General features: G+C 44.4%; 1 protein-coding gene across 1 annotated transcript; it reads left to right on the top strand.

Annotated features, from left to right (window-relative positions):
• The first annotated feature begins 4,921 nt into the window (after positions 1–4,921).
• On the top strand, positions 4,922–8,522 carry LOC104374467 (CD59 molecule (CD59 blood group)). Its single transcript, XM_009980588.2, has 3 exons — positions 4,922–4,985; positions 5,654–5,755; positions 8,329–8,522. The coding sequence occupies exons 1-3, from the start codon at positions 4,922–4,924 to the stop codon at positions 8,520–8,522; spliced, it is 360 nt and encodes a 119-aa protein (XP_009978890.1).
• The last annotated feature ends 5,278 nt before the right edge of the window (positions 8,523–13,800 follow it).

Genomic DNA, 13,800 nt, shown 5'->3' with positions numbered 1-13,800 from the left:
TTGCTGGGTACTTTACAAGGATCTATATGTTCTAGTTACATGGCATCAGCTGAAGGTCATAAGGCTCTACAGAAACACTCCCAGTGCTTGGCGATTTTACTCTTCTCGGGGAGTAGTTCTCCCTTGGGTTGTTAAAGAGGAAATATAATTATGGCTTACTGTTGAAGAAGCCAAGATACAGGACAATGCTATTCTGTCAGCTTCTGAGCACTGTGATGCGAGAGTTTGAGGCCTCTGATCCACAGGACTTCTGTGAGTTGTGCATATATAAGATCACCAGGTACAGGCAATGACATGTTGCTGCTGTTGTACCAAACATGTATGTATTTGTCACAGGAAAAAGGTTATTCCATTGCTTCAGGCAACTATTTGAGCCTCACCCTACCCCAAACCCTGAAGCTCATGCGAGATTGGTACAGAAAGGGAAGTGGGTGGAAGAAAACAAGGGCTCAGTTATGTCTGCCAGCACTGCTGGACAGTAGAAATCTGCACTGAGAAAATGGGAGAGAATTGACTTCAGATCCCGCTTCAGAAGACAGTGCTTCACCAGTGCCCTGACTGATCCAGTGATCAGGTGTTGGGTAGATGTCCTGGTAGCTGCCAGGATAACTGGGTAACCAACCCAACTGCGAAATGCTTCCTGTGGTGGGTAGAATCTGTGCAATGTGCGCGCACGGACTGTAACATATCTATGCCCTTCTCTTTGGCCGCCATCCTTCAGATTCAGCCTGAAGTTCTGTCAGCTTCTCCTGACTCAGGTCCCACCTGTTTGATGCTGATGCCTGGCTAGGATTTCTGTCCAGGTAAGATAAGCCTTGTTGAACATCTATGAATTCAGCATATGGTTAAGAACCTAGCGCATCCAATGCAAGTATGTAACTGATCTAGTCCTTTCCTTGTGCGTGGAAGAGGCCTATGCTGACAATTGCGCTGTAGGATTCTTTCAGTACTTTTGAGGGCTTTTGCCAACTGGATGGTTTAATGGAGAGAACCTTTGGCTACCATTTCCTCACTCTGGCTGCATCATGCGAGAGGAAAAACAAGTAGTGTGCCAGCCAGTGTGGGGAAAGAAAACCCAAACCAAACCCGAAAGCTGCTCTGCAAGTTATTCCAGTGCTGGATTTTTTTTTTTTTTCATCATTGTTTAAAGTAATTTGTCATCATCTATGCAAAGAATGTAAGGTGGAAAATTCAGGCCAAGTTGGAAATATCATTCATCTGTGACAATACAGTTAAATGTATCCTCTGTATGGGCAACTGTTCCTAGATTTTGGGAAGGGAGAACGTAACTGTTCAGTTATGGCTGAAGTTAAGTTCCTTGTTCCCAGTTCCTCATTGCAAATTCTAAGTGAATTAATAAATTAAGGGATTTTTTTTATATCAAGTCTTAATTAAGTGGATTCTTACTTAAGAAGTTGCATACAATAACGTGCAAGCATTTTACTCTTGCATTCCTTGGCTTTTATTTACGGCTTAAATAGAGGTAAAATCTTAGAGGTATTTGTAAGATCATACGCTGAGCTGACTGATAACCAACTACTGTAACACACCAACAGAATCTGATTTAATGTCTGAGAGGTTTAGGGTCTGCTTTAAGTTTAACGAAGGAACTGGCAGTTGTGCCATGGTAACAATGATAAATCCAGAATAGCTTTTTAATCACTACTGCTAGTTACAGGTATTTCACATCGGAATCGGGTACTGCTTATTTAACTACAAGTGGGGACGCGTGACAGGCATGCTTTGGGGAGAAAGTGTTGGAGGGTGCCGAGTGTTTAATTGCAGTCCAGCCAATCCCCTTTCCTTTCCCATTGCTCTGTCCAAGGAAGCTGGAGGCCACAGGTCACGGAGGCTCTGGGCCCTCTTCCCAACCGCCTTTTGAAACCCAGTTTGCAGAAGGGAAGCGCGGTGGGCACAAAGCGCAGGTTTAGCTGCTGGGATAGAAATGAAGCGTAGGACAGCTACGCTTAACGGAGGGTGGGAGGAATCTCTCCCTCCATCCGTCAGACAAGCCCCATGAAAAATCCTTAAGAGTTGGTGCAACGCTGCGTTGTGATACGCATACCTACGTCATGTGCACCTGTGTATAGAGGAGAGACGCATCCGTAGAAGTTTGCCCGGCCTGTTCAAGCACTGCGCAGCTAAGGGCCGCTCACCGTTCCGCAGCACCGCTCTGCCGCCGGTCCTCGGCTCCCGGCGCTGGGCTCCGCCCCGGGGGGGTGGGCACAGCCCGGAGAGGCGGCACGGCCGCCGCAGCCCCCCCGCGCTTCCTCCCGCCCAGCAGACGGTGCGGGGCTGGTCGGCAGCGGGCTGTCGGGGTAGGTGAGGGGCGGGCGGGCTGCTCCGGCGCTGCGGCGGAGCCCCCTGCCCGGGCCGCGGGAAGCGGGGTGCGGAAGGGGAGAAGCCTGGCGCCCACCGTCTCGTCGGGGCGTAGGGGGACCGGGGGAACAGGAGCCCACCGTCTCGCCGGGAGCCTGGCTGTGCGTGCTGAGGCGAAGCGGTGGCCGGCGCTCCGGGGGGGGAAGCAGAAGGGCAGGTCCTGGGCGATGTGGGCGCGGGGTGCGTGTGTGGGGAATAAGAGCTTTTCCTAGAAATTGGGAGGGATGAGGGGAAGGTTTTGGTGGAAATCTGTATTTATGCCGTATTTCTATACGTTCCCGGGTTTTCCCCGGGACTCAGTCACGCCGGCGGAGCGGCGGCACCGCAGTGCGCTGAGCGGGGCGGGCTGCGGCGCCCCGAGGTGCGCGGCCGAGGCTCCGGCCGCCGCCCGCCGGGAAGCGGGGAGCCGGGGCTTCTGCGGGGGGAATGCCCCCCGGAGCGACGGCTGGATCGCAGCAGCCAAGGTGGGGAGGGGTGTGGGGGGGTGCAGATGCTGCCTGGGGAGTGCTGCAGCTAACTTAAAAAAAAAAATGGGAGGCAGCCAGGTTGCATCTGCCCGGGTGGTTGCTGGCTGCAAGGTATCTCGGCAAACGAAGCGGTGCAACCCTGAGCAGCTGCTAAAACGCCTTAGTCCTCACAGGAATGGGGCTGGTAGTCCTAGTTACCCTTTTCTTGCCTCTTTCTGCTCTGAGGTTATGATGAAAGTAGCAGCCTGGTCTTGGGCATGTGCTCGCTCCCAGGTGGGACTGCAGAGAAATTCCAGAGCCAAGGCAATGAGCCTGTCTTGCTGTTGCAGTTGCTCTTTCTTGTTAGGGAGATTGATCGGATGCTTCATTTAAAAGAGCAACTTAGACACTTCAGTTCAGGAAATGTTTTCTGCTTTTTGTGTCTTTTAAGCCATGTTGTGAATTGCTGTCTATGTATGTTTTGTTTGTTTGTTTATTTTTTTAAGCTAACATTTTACTGTTGTCTCATCTCTTTGTAGTTCAGAAGTACAGAAAAAATTACTCATTTTCACAAAAATAGATTGTGAAAAAATAGATCAGATTACTCCTGTCAAAGCTATTATGCTGGCTATGATTTTTATTAATCTGCCTTATATTTATTCTGGTCATGACTCGGTTTTGCTAAAAGGCAAAACTGCTTTATTCTGCTGACACTGTTGTGTGACTGAAGGCTCCTGGAAGATGGAGAGGTTCCCAGGGAGAGCCGTTCTGGGCAGCAACAAGACTCTTGCTTTAACCACCAGACTAGGGGCACTCCTGCAGATTCATGTCACTGTGGAATGAGCCTCTGATCTTGGAAGGCTTCTTATAAAGTTGTTTACCCCAGAAAGTCATCTCATTCTGCATAATATGGTTTTGTTTTTTTTTTAGTTTTCCTGCTCAACAGTAGGTCATAAAGGTAAAAAAACCCCAAAACTGTTTTTTTTTTTGTTGGTTTTCTCACACACCTCCACCCCCCACTCCCCAGTATAAAAATTAACTAGACTTAAGTTTGAGAAGAATTTCAGCATTGTTTTTACCATGAAGCTTTCTTTTCAAGCCCACAGTCAGTCTTCTGGGAGGAAAGCACTCCATCCCAATGTGATTGTGGTCTGCCACGCTAGGCACTTAGCTGCAGATAGAAATAGCTTCAAGCAGAACTACAGGGTCAAGAGCAGCAATGTGACTGTTTCACTGCAGTCTTATCATAAGTGAAACTCGGTATCTGGATGCCTTTAATTCTTTGGGACTTTCAATCCCACTTGGACTCTGAAAACAAACATGAAATCAGGCCTTCCTAGCACAAGTATGGTCCCTTTCTCCTTCTCTCCCCCCTGTATCTCCTTGATACTTAGTCTGAATAGCCTACTCTCTGCAATAGCAGAGATTTTTTTAGTGGTAGATATTATTGTTTGTAGTTCAGACTCTGCGTGCAGAAGTCTATCCAATAACACCTACGGTAAAAAAATTCCTGACTTTCCTATCTCACTGCTACCTATGGATTACAGTAATCGTGGAGGAGTCGAGCCATCGCTGCAGTCACTTGGTGGGTTGCTGCATCTCTGTCCCTCACTGACAGGGAGAAATTTTGGGAGAGGAAAGGCAAAAGCCCCCTTAGTGCAGAAAAATCTCTTGCAACCCCATGAGAGAGAAGAAAGGAGCACAATCTGGCTCCAGGGTTATTGGGGAATTGCTGTAAAAGAGAAGGTATTGGAGACCTAAATGGCCTCTCTTTTTGTTCAGGTGCATTTGTAGCTGTCAGGAATAGGGAGGCCTCTTGAATGGTGTAATCAGAGGGGAGAAAGGAGAGTGATCTACAGGCTGTCCAGGGCTCAAATCTCAGTTCTCCAAATTAAAACCCTGTTCTCAGAATAAAAACCCTCTCTTGGAAAGTGCTAAATTACTTTTCTCTCTTCCCTTTTGCTGGTTTTCCTGGCCAATGACTTCAGTTCAATACCGAATCAAGTCTCAAAACCTTATATTTTGCTACTTCCATGTAGCTTTTAAATAGAATAGACATGTAACATCTGTTTGTGCCTTCAAATTAGGGAAGAAGCATGATCAAGATGAACTGCATCCTGGTAACCGCCTGCATTGTTCTGGTCGCTTTTTGTAGTTCTGGTGAGTATAATGCTGGTACTTTCCTGATGACAGGAGCTGAGGAAAAAATGTCGGAGAAGGAAAAATAGAAAAAAAAAAAAAGGCCTGAATTATTTAATACCACTTTGGGGCATGACAGTGACCATTGAAGCAGGGCTTAGTTTCTGTTGCTGGTTGTCTTTCGTCAACAGAGAGAATCAGGTGCAGGGTATGATGCTGCTTAGTATGGCAACAGACCGTTGTGTTTTGCTGCTAGAAAACTGGGATTCCTGTTGTGTAATAGGAAACCAGGTGTATAGCATGAGAGAGAGAAATGAGATGAAATAAAAAAGGGATAGAAGAAAATTCTGCTAAAAGTGTCTCTTGTCTGTCTTTTTGGAAAAGGCAATCTTTTAAGAGCAGATAAAAGATAAAAGCATTTAATATGTTATTCTGCAGAGACATAAAGGTAAGTGTTTTTAAAAATGATGTAAATGTGTGATTCAAAATCTTCCTTTCAAAATGACAAGTCTCAGTTTGTACACTGTCAAATACTTGTATATTTTAGCTGAAGTCTTGACTTTAATAACCAGGCATATGTTTTGTGACAATTAGATGCAGATAATGCTGCTTCCTTTTTTTTTCCTTTCTAATGCTGCCGCTGTTTCAGTACTTTATTATTCAGTAACAATAAACCCCTGTCTTCTTAGGTTATACCCTAAGGTGTTACCACTGCGAGAACAGCCCTTCCTTGTGCAAGACCAATAGTACTTGCTTACCAACTGAAGATACTTGCTTGCAGATGAAATTTGGTATGTATAGTGTCCTAAAGACCTAAAATAAACACGCTTATATCAGTTTTCATTGCCTGTACGCTTCTAATCTGGCATTAGGATGTGTTTCTTAGCGCCACTCAAAAGAAGGTTGCGAATGCTTTTGAAGGTCATGCTTATAATAAATTGATATATTTTGACTTCCAAGCAACTGATGAAAGATAATGATTTAGATAGCTGATTTATACTTGTACAAGTATATACACGGTTATCTGTATATGTACTTGTACAAGCGTGTACACACATATCTGTATATCAAGATTTTAAATAAAAACAACGAACAAAATCCCCACCACCTAAGGGAGCTGGAAACAAATAGGAGACAGCAATGACTTTAAAATACAAAACCTTTGCCCTGGACTTGTTACACTTTAAAAACAGATAAAGCATGTGTAACTCTAGAAATAAACCTGCAGATGAAGACTCAGGCATTTATGAATTGACACCATTGAAATAAATTATCTTTTCCTGAGCGTGACGTCACCTGCATATCAGGAAGATGGTCAAGGATATTCAGGGCATAGAGTTACTGTTCTAGTTGTTAAATAACAGTCAAGTAACTTGTTTACTATGCGTGACAGGAGTTTCCTTGGAAAAACAACTACCACGTTAACTGAAAGTCTCCTGCTTTCCCAGCTTTTTCCCTTGGCCCTAGAAAGACTCTTGTGCTGGCTTTGGACAGCGGGAACTAGGATGGGATGGGGCTGTCCTGTTCCCCATCATTGTCCCTGCTAAAGCTCATGACTTGTTGTGGAGGAGGGAAAATTTCTAACACTGCTGGACCAGGATGCCGCTCTGTGCTGCTGGCATCCTAAGGGATTTTTCTCTTTCGCTATTTCCTTTGAGCCTAAACCTTCATGAGCACAAACTGTAGGCTTTGTAGTGTACAGCCTATGGCGGTTGTCTGTTGTCAGAGGCAGGAGTTGAATAATGAGGACAGGCTGAAAGAGTTGGGGCTGTTCAGCCTGGAGAAGAGGAGGCTCCGGGATGACCTTATAGCGGTCTTCCAGTACCTCAGGGGGCCTACAGGAGAGATGAGGAGAGGCTATTCAGGAGGGCCAGTTGTGATAGGACAAGGGGTAATGGTTTTAAAATAGAGGGAGGTAGATTCAGATTGGATATTAGGAAAAAATTTTTTACCATGAGAGTTGTAGAACACTGGAACAGGTTGCCCAGAGAGGTGGTGGATGCTCCATCCCTGGAGACGTTCAAGGCCAGGTTGAGCGAGGCCCTGAGCAACCTGATCTAGTTGGAGATATCCCTGTTCCTTGCAGGGGGGTTTGGACTAGATGACCTTTGAAGGTCCCTTCCAGCCCTAACCATTCTATGATTCTATGATTCTATGAATACTTGAAATGTCAAGCTGGGGAAGATGGGAGGCAAAGTGTTTGATCTCTGGTTTCATAGAATCACAGAGTGGTTTGGGTTGGAAGGGACCTTAAAGATCATCTAGTTCCAACCCCCCTGCTGTGTGCAGGGACACCTTCCACTACACCAGATTGCTAAAAGCCTCATCCAACCTGGCCTTGAACACCTCCAGGGATGGGGCAGCCACAACTTCTCTGGACAACCTCGTCCAGTGCCTCACTACCCTCAGAGAGAAGAATTTCTTCCTTATATCTAATCTAAATCTCCCCTCCTTCAATTTAAAGCCATTGCCCCTTGTCCTGTCACTACAAGCCCTTGTCAAAAGGCTCTCTCCAGCTTTCTTGTAGCCCCTTTAGGTACTGGAAGACTACTAGAAGGTCTCCCCGGAGCTTTCTCCAGGCTGAACAAGCCCAACTCTCTCAGCCTGTCTTCACAGGACAGGTGCTCCAGCCCTTGCGTCATCTTTGTGGCCTCCTCTGGACCCGCTCCAACAGCTTCATGTCCTTCTTATGTTGGGGGTCCCAGAGCTGAACGCAACACTGCAGGTGGGGTCTCAGAAGAGCAGAGTAGAGGGGCAGAATCACCTCCCTCAACGTGCTGGCCACGCTTCTTTTGATGCAGCCCAGGTCCAGGGGAATGAATGAGAAAAGAGGAGGACTCTTCTGCTCTTCAAATTCTCTCTTCTGCATGTTGCTTCTGGAAATGAGGCTAGTCATTGAAGGACAGGACTTGTCTTCAGCAGTAAAACTAGCTTGAGTTACTGAGTTTCTGAGCTTTGTGGAGGGAGAACGGCCATGGTTGAAGGAGGATGCAAGAACAATGAAAGTTGAGCTAGATGGTGATACACTGTCCTCCTCTGTCAGGAACTCCAGAGAAGGTACCACTGGAGCTGGGTCCTGTGTCTACCAGTGGGTCATTTGGACTCAACTGGAAGCACTGATTAGCTTGAGTTAGAGCTATAGGTAAGAGCTACAAGAGAGTGCTGTGGAGGCAGGACTATGGCTTGCTATCACTGTTTGCACTGCTAAATTCCTAGTGAAGGCAAATTTGGAAATTTCTAAACACTTGAAGCTAAAAAAGCAAGTATGTGACAGTCTAGGCAGTGATTCTCTCTCCGTACGAAAAATGGTATTCCTTTCAATATTCTCTTAACTTGTTTAATTTTTTTTTTTTTTTTTTTGCAGGTAAATTGAGAACTTCCTCCTGCTGGAAGACATCCCAGTGCAGCATGAATGAAATTGCCGAATTCTTCCAGTTGGATAATTTTGATTTCTTTTGTTGCCAACATGACTTGTGCAACGAGAGCGCAATTACTGAGGTTAACAAAGCAGCCTTCAGTATTGCCTCTGTACTGACCATGTTATGGATGCTTCTGTAATAATCCTGATTTGTATGCTGTACTTTCAAGCTGAAATTATACAAAATCATTAACTCTTTTCTGAATTATACTTCTCGCATTTTCAGTTCAGGGCAGAAACATTACCTTTTAATTTTAAATTCTGTTTCCTAACATTCCATCTGTTAAATTGCTGTCTCCATTCATGAGAAGGAGACGTATGTTGTTGCCAGTTACAGGGAGTTTGGGTATTTTGGCCTGCCCTATTCATGGGGAAAATAACATGTTATGAAGTAGCATAATCTTGTGGAGAACCTGGGCAAACGTCAGTAGGCGATGTGAAAGAGAAGGAATACTATAGGATTTATGCTGGAAAACTATCATTTCGTACCATGCCATAAATTGTAATTATTTTTTGTTGGGATTTCTGTGAGGTTGTTCCGGGTTTTTTTTTGGATGATCCTTTGTCATACACCAAGCTATGGATTTGCCCTCAACACAAGGAGTGTTGGATCATAAGTATAAACTTGCTGCAGTCTTCATGATGAGTATGGAAATGTTTAGTTTCAAGTGATGCAGACTCTTTTGTTCCCATCACTGTAACGTTTTTTTGGTGTGGTTTTTTTTTTTTTACAAGCTAATTATATAACCTTGTAAGTACCATTATTTTGGGAGAAAGCATCTACATTTCTTAAACCAAAAACCAAAATAATGCTGTAAGTGAGAAACACTTTTCCCTCTTTTTGTATTTCTGTGAGCACGTAGACAATGCGTGCCAGCTGCTTATTTTTTTTTCCTTATGCTTTTATCCATGTCTAGGATTTTAACTTAGCATGTGCTTTGCACCAAGTATGTATTGGTATACTGAAAATCATTCATAAAATGCTAAGGAATTGAAATGGCACATCTAGTTTATTTTCCCACATAGTTAGCTTTTGGTTATTTGTTGAAAACAGTAACATGTAAACTTAACCCTTCAAGCTTCCACCGAAGAGTATTAAACAAAACCTTGCAGAACTTCATATTTTGACTTATGCAACTCTATAGATCCAATACAAGATATACGTGTATTTATATAGCATGAATAAAAACCGCTTCGTTTGTATGTGTAACAGGTCTGGAGCGGAAATATTCTGTATGTTGCTCTGCCTCAGTGGTGAAGTCAGACCTTTGATACTTTGCCGGTAATTAGGGACCCTCTTGGACAGGTACGATGTCAAATTCTCCTTTTTCTCTTCTGGAGCTCTTGGCCTGCCCCTGCAAGAGTCGTGGTCCATTGCCAATGGCATATTCTCTTTCTGAAGACCCTTGCTTGTGCTCTGCAGGGTGCCAGTGACACCAGTTCACCCAGTCATAACGAGGGTGTTAATCCAAATCCATGTTAATTAATCCATGTGAATACAATCCATGATGTATTCTGCAGCATATCTTTTGGTTAAGCTTATCTTAGCTATGAAAGCTTCCTGGGATCTCTCCGATCACTCAAAATATGGAAGTCATGCTGTCTTTGATTAATAAAAATGTCAAAAAAAGAAAATGCAGAAAGTGTGGTTATTTATTGGCACGCTGTTTATGGCTGGATATAACTCATCATTTCCATGTGAGATGTGTCCGCGCTTCCTATTCAGAGACTCAGTCAGTGCAAGTAGACTTCTCTCCCTTCTTCTCTGGAGATGGGTGCTATGTGTAGTCGGTTTGTTTTGGCAGAGTGATGATTTGCTTAGGGAGCTGTTTGATAGGACAAAGGGTAATGGCTTTAAATGGAAAGAGGGTAGATTCAGACAATATAAGGAAGAATTTCTTTATGATGGGGGCAGTGAAACAGTGGAACAGGTTGCCCAGAGAGGTGGTAGATGCCCCGTCCCTGGAAACATTCAAGGTCAGGTTGGACTGGGCTCTGAGCAACCTGATCTAGTTGAAGATATCCCTGCTCATTGCAGGGGTTTGGAATAGATGACCTCTGAAGATCCCTTCCAACCCAAACCATTCTGTGCTTGGAAATGAGGAGAGTTCATGATCATTGTCTAGATGAATTGACAATGATGTGGCGCTGAGGGGGAAGCAGCAGAATATGAGGTTCCTCGGGCTCTTCTACTTGAGAATTATCTCCTTGGAAATAATATCCCATGATCCGGGGGGGGGGGGGGCGAGGGGGGGAAGAGTTCTTGCGTGACTACTTTAACAGCTGAAATGTGGCAGGTAACGTGCTTACTGTGATGGCTCTAGGAGCAATCTTGTCTGCAGTTTTCCGCTATTGCATGTTTTCATTCTCCTTTGTACTGATTAGATTTCTTTGTGGAAGTATTGGTTGTTTCTTCTCCTCCCCACCTTAGTCCTTAGCTTTAGTTAACCTCTAATATCTGTTTCAGGAGGGAAAACAGTTACATAGGATATTTCTCAAGTTGTAAATGATCTTACTAGAAACAGTTTGCTTGAAGTGTGTGGCCAAGTTGAACAGAAAGCAGTTTATTTTATATTTGTGAAGCCAGACAACTGGAAAACAGTATTTTCCTCCGTCACTGGCTAATTACAGTTTGAGCCTTTTGATGTGCATTCTCAATCTAACAGATGCTAAAAATGGTGATTTGATGTTGTGCTAGAAAGAAGAAAACAGTCTGTGGTTTCCCACTGTCTTGTCCTTCCATCTTTTTATTTCTCATCTTACTAATTTCCCATCTGATTAAGAAAAGCAGACACTTAAAAGGCAGTAATTTCTGCACAGTGACTTTTTCCACTGATGCACTACCATTTGTCAAACTGTTGCTTGTTTTAGATGAAAAAGTGGTGTTAAAGCACTGACTCAATATACAGTCACATGAAGGTTGGGACAGAGAAGGTATCATCTTGTGTTAGACAAGCTGATAGATCCCTTATGCTTAAACCATTTTGTTTGCAGCGTTTTTGCTCTACTATATTGTCAATGTCTCTCTTTTGGTGGTTGGCACTTCTAAGCCTGTTTGATTGCTGTATGTAAAATATTCATTTTTTGTTCTATTTTCATAAGTGCAAAAAGAATCTCTGTTTCGTCTGTCTGATAATAGTTTGAACAATCATTTTTAATATTTGGGTTTTGATGGCCTTGAACACTTGCTTGTCTAATCTATCATATTTCTCCTTTCTTTGTCTCCTAGAAGCAGCTTGAGCAACAAGTCCTTGTGTTTTGCACTCTAGAAGGTCACTTCTTTTGTAAAGATCAACAGGGACATGGTTTAATTTTTGTGGTGAGAATGCATGTAGCAAAGTAAAAGAATTTGCAGAGGCAACTGCTATGACAGCAGCTAACTTAGAAAAAAATAGGTTTCAAGTGGAAAGCATCCCTTTTGCCACTCTCCTGGGAAAGGCAGATTAGTAACATAGGCTGATTCTCATCTTATACCATTTACAAGCTAAATGGTGATGCGAGGTCTCATGGTTTGGTGTAAATTTGCATCTTCTAAGCCTGCGTGGTCTGCCTGGGGAACTCTCTCCTGCAGAGTTATCAAACAGCTACTGCTGCTTGAACATTGGCTCTTCTCCCACTTGGTACTGTATTACATCCAGATTTGATGGCCAGCCCTCAAAGGTGAGTAACCAGAACCATTGACACCTTAGATCAAATATATTTCTGTTTAGTGATAGTAAGACAACATAGTCCAGGGTGCCCGTGATCAGTTCTGCATACAAGATTGCATCAGTGCAAATAGTTGGTTTTGCTTTAAGTTTGCGTACATTTTAAAGGCAGCTCCATCTTTGCTCCGAGTTACAGAGCAAACAACCCTTATTGCTCAAGCAGGGCAACCTACAGCCAGTTGCCCAGAACCACAGCCAGACGGCTTTTGAATATCCCCAAGGATGGAGACGCCACCACCTCTCTGGGGAACCTGTGTCAGTGCTCGGTCATCCCCGGTCCCAGGAAAAAAAATGTTTCCTGATGTTCAGAGGGAACCTCCTGTGTTTCAGTTTGTGCCCATGGCCTCTGGTCCTGTCACTGGTCACCACTGAAAAGATCCTGGCTCGGTCCTCTTTGCACCCTCCCTTCAGGTATTTAGAGACATTGATAAGGTCCCTCTTTGAGCCTTCTCCAGGCTGAACAGTCCCAGCTCTCTCGGCCGTTCGTTTTAGGAGATATGCTCCAGTCCCTTCATCATCTTGGTAGCCCTTTTTTGCTGGATTCTCTCCAGTATGTCCAGGCCTCTCTTGTACTGGGGAGCCCAGAACCAGACACAGCACCCCAGATGTGGTCTCACCAGTGCTGAGCAGGGGGAAGGATCACCTCCCTTGAGCTGCTGGCAATACTTTGCTTAATGCAGCCCAGGATCCCATTTGCCTTCTTTGTGGCAAGGGTACATTACTGGCTCGTGTTCAACTTGGTGTTTACCAGGACCCTCAAGTCCTCTTTCACAAAGCTACTTTCCAACTGGTTGGCTCCCAGAATCTACTGGTGCCTGGGATTATTCCCAGTCTTTGGGTGGGTGTCACAAAATGGGGCTTGAATCCCAGGAACTCTTAAGTTTAGGCCACACTCACCGGGGAGTGCAGGTACCAGGTATTTTGAGTGGTTTAGCTGTGGAAGATACAGGACAGTGCAAAATATTTTCAGGGTAAACTGCTCTATTACTGTGCAAATGTGCCTATTGCTCTCTGCAGTGAGGGCTGGTAACTTGACACTATTGTCTGGATTTTTTTGTTCTGTTTTGGTTTTTTTATTTTTAATTATCTAAATGGTTTGTTCTGTTCTGAATTAGTGGCATGACTAAAATCTCATCCTTAGCTGTTTACTTTTGAGCATGCTTTTTTTTATGCCAATGCACGTCATTTATATACTAATGGCCATCTAATCATCAAAGAGTATTCCTCGCTGCATCTGCTTCTCAGTATTCATTGCTCTCATAACTGTAAGTCCCATTTTGGAGGACACAAGTTCACAAAGGACTTATTTCTCCCTACAGGCATATGAAGGTGGTAGCAAATGGAAGCTGCAGTAGCAGCAAGCAGCATGTGCAGAAATTCGTTCTTGTGATCTGTCTCTGCCATTAATTCCTCCTTCATCGCCTCACCCTGCTTTCTGCCTTCTGCATGGTGGCGACTAGCTGTCCTTTGGCTCCAACTTGGGCATGCAGAGCTTGGAAGCCCCGTGGTACTGGGGGAAGGTGGAGCTGATACACCTGGTTGGTAGAGATTTTGCTTTATCCTGTTTGAAGTCCTCCTCTAGTTTCACCATCACTCATCAAAGATAAGGTAGGATGTCTCCATGCTATTTCAGGATGCAGGAAATTGTGAAAAGAAGCAGATGCATGAGAAAAAACAGATAGGCAGAGCAAGCAATTTCCTCCCACTGCTT

Source organism: Tauraco erythrolophus, chromosome 6 (genome assembly GCF_009769465.1).
Source record: "Tauraco erythrolophus isolate bTauEry1 chromosome 6, bTauEry1.pri, whole genome shotgun sequence".
Classification (NCBI taxonomy): domain Eukaryota; kingdom Metazoa; phylum Chordata; class Aves; order Musophagiformes; family Musophagidae; genus Tauraco; species Tauraco erythrolophus.
The sequence above is the reverse complement of the archived record's forward strand: the minus strand, read 5'-3'. Positions and strand labels throughout refer to the sequence as shown.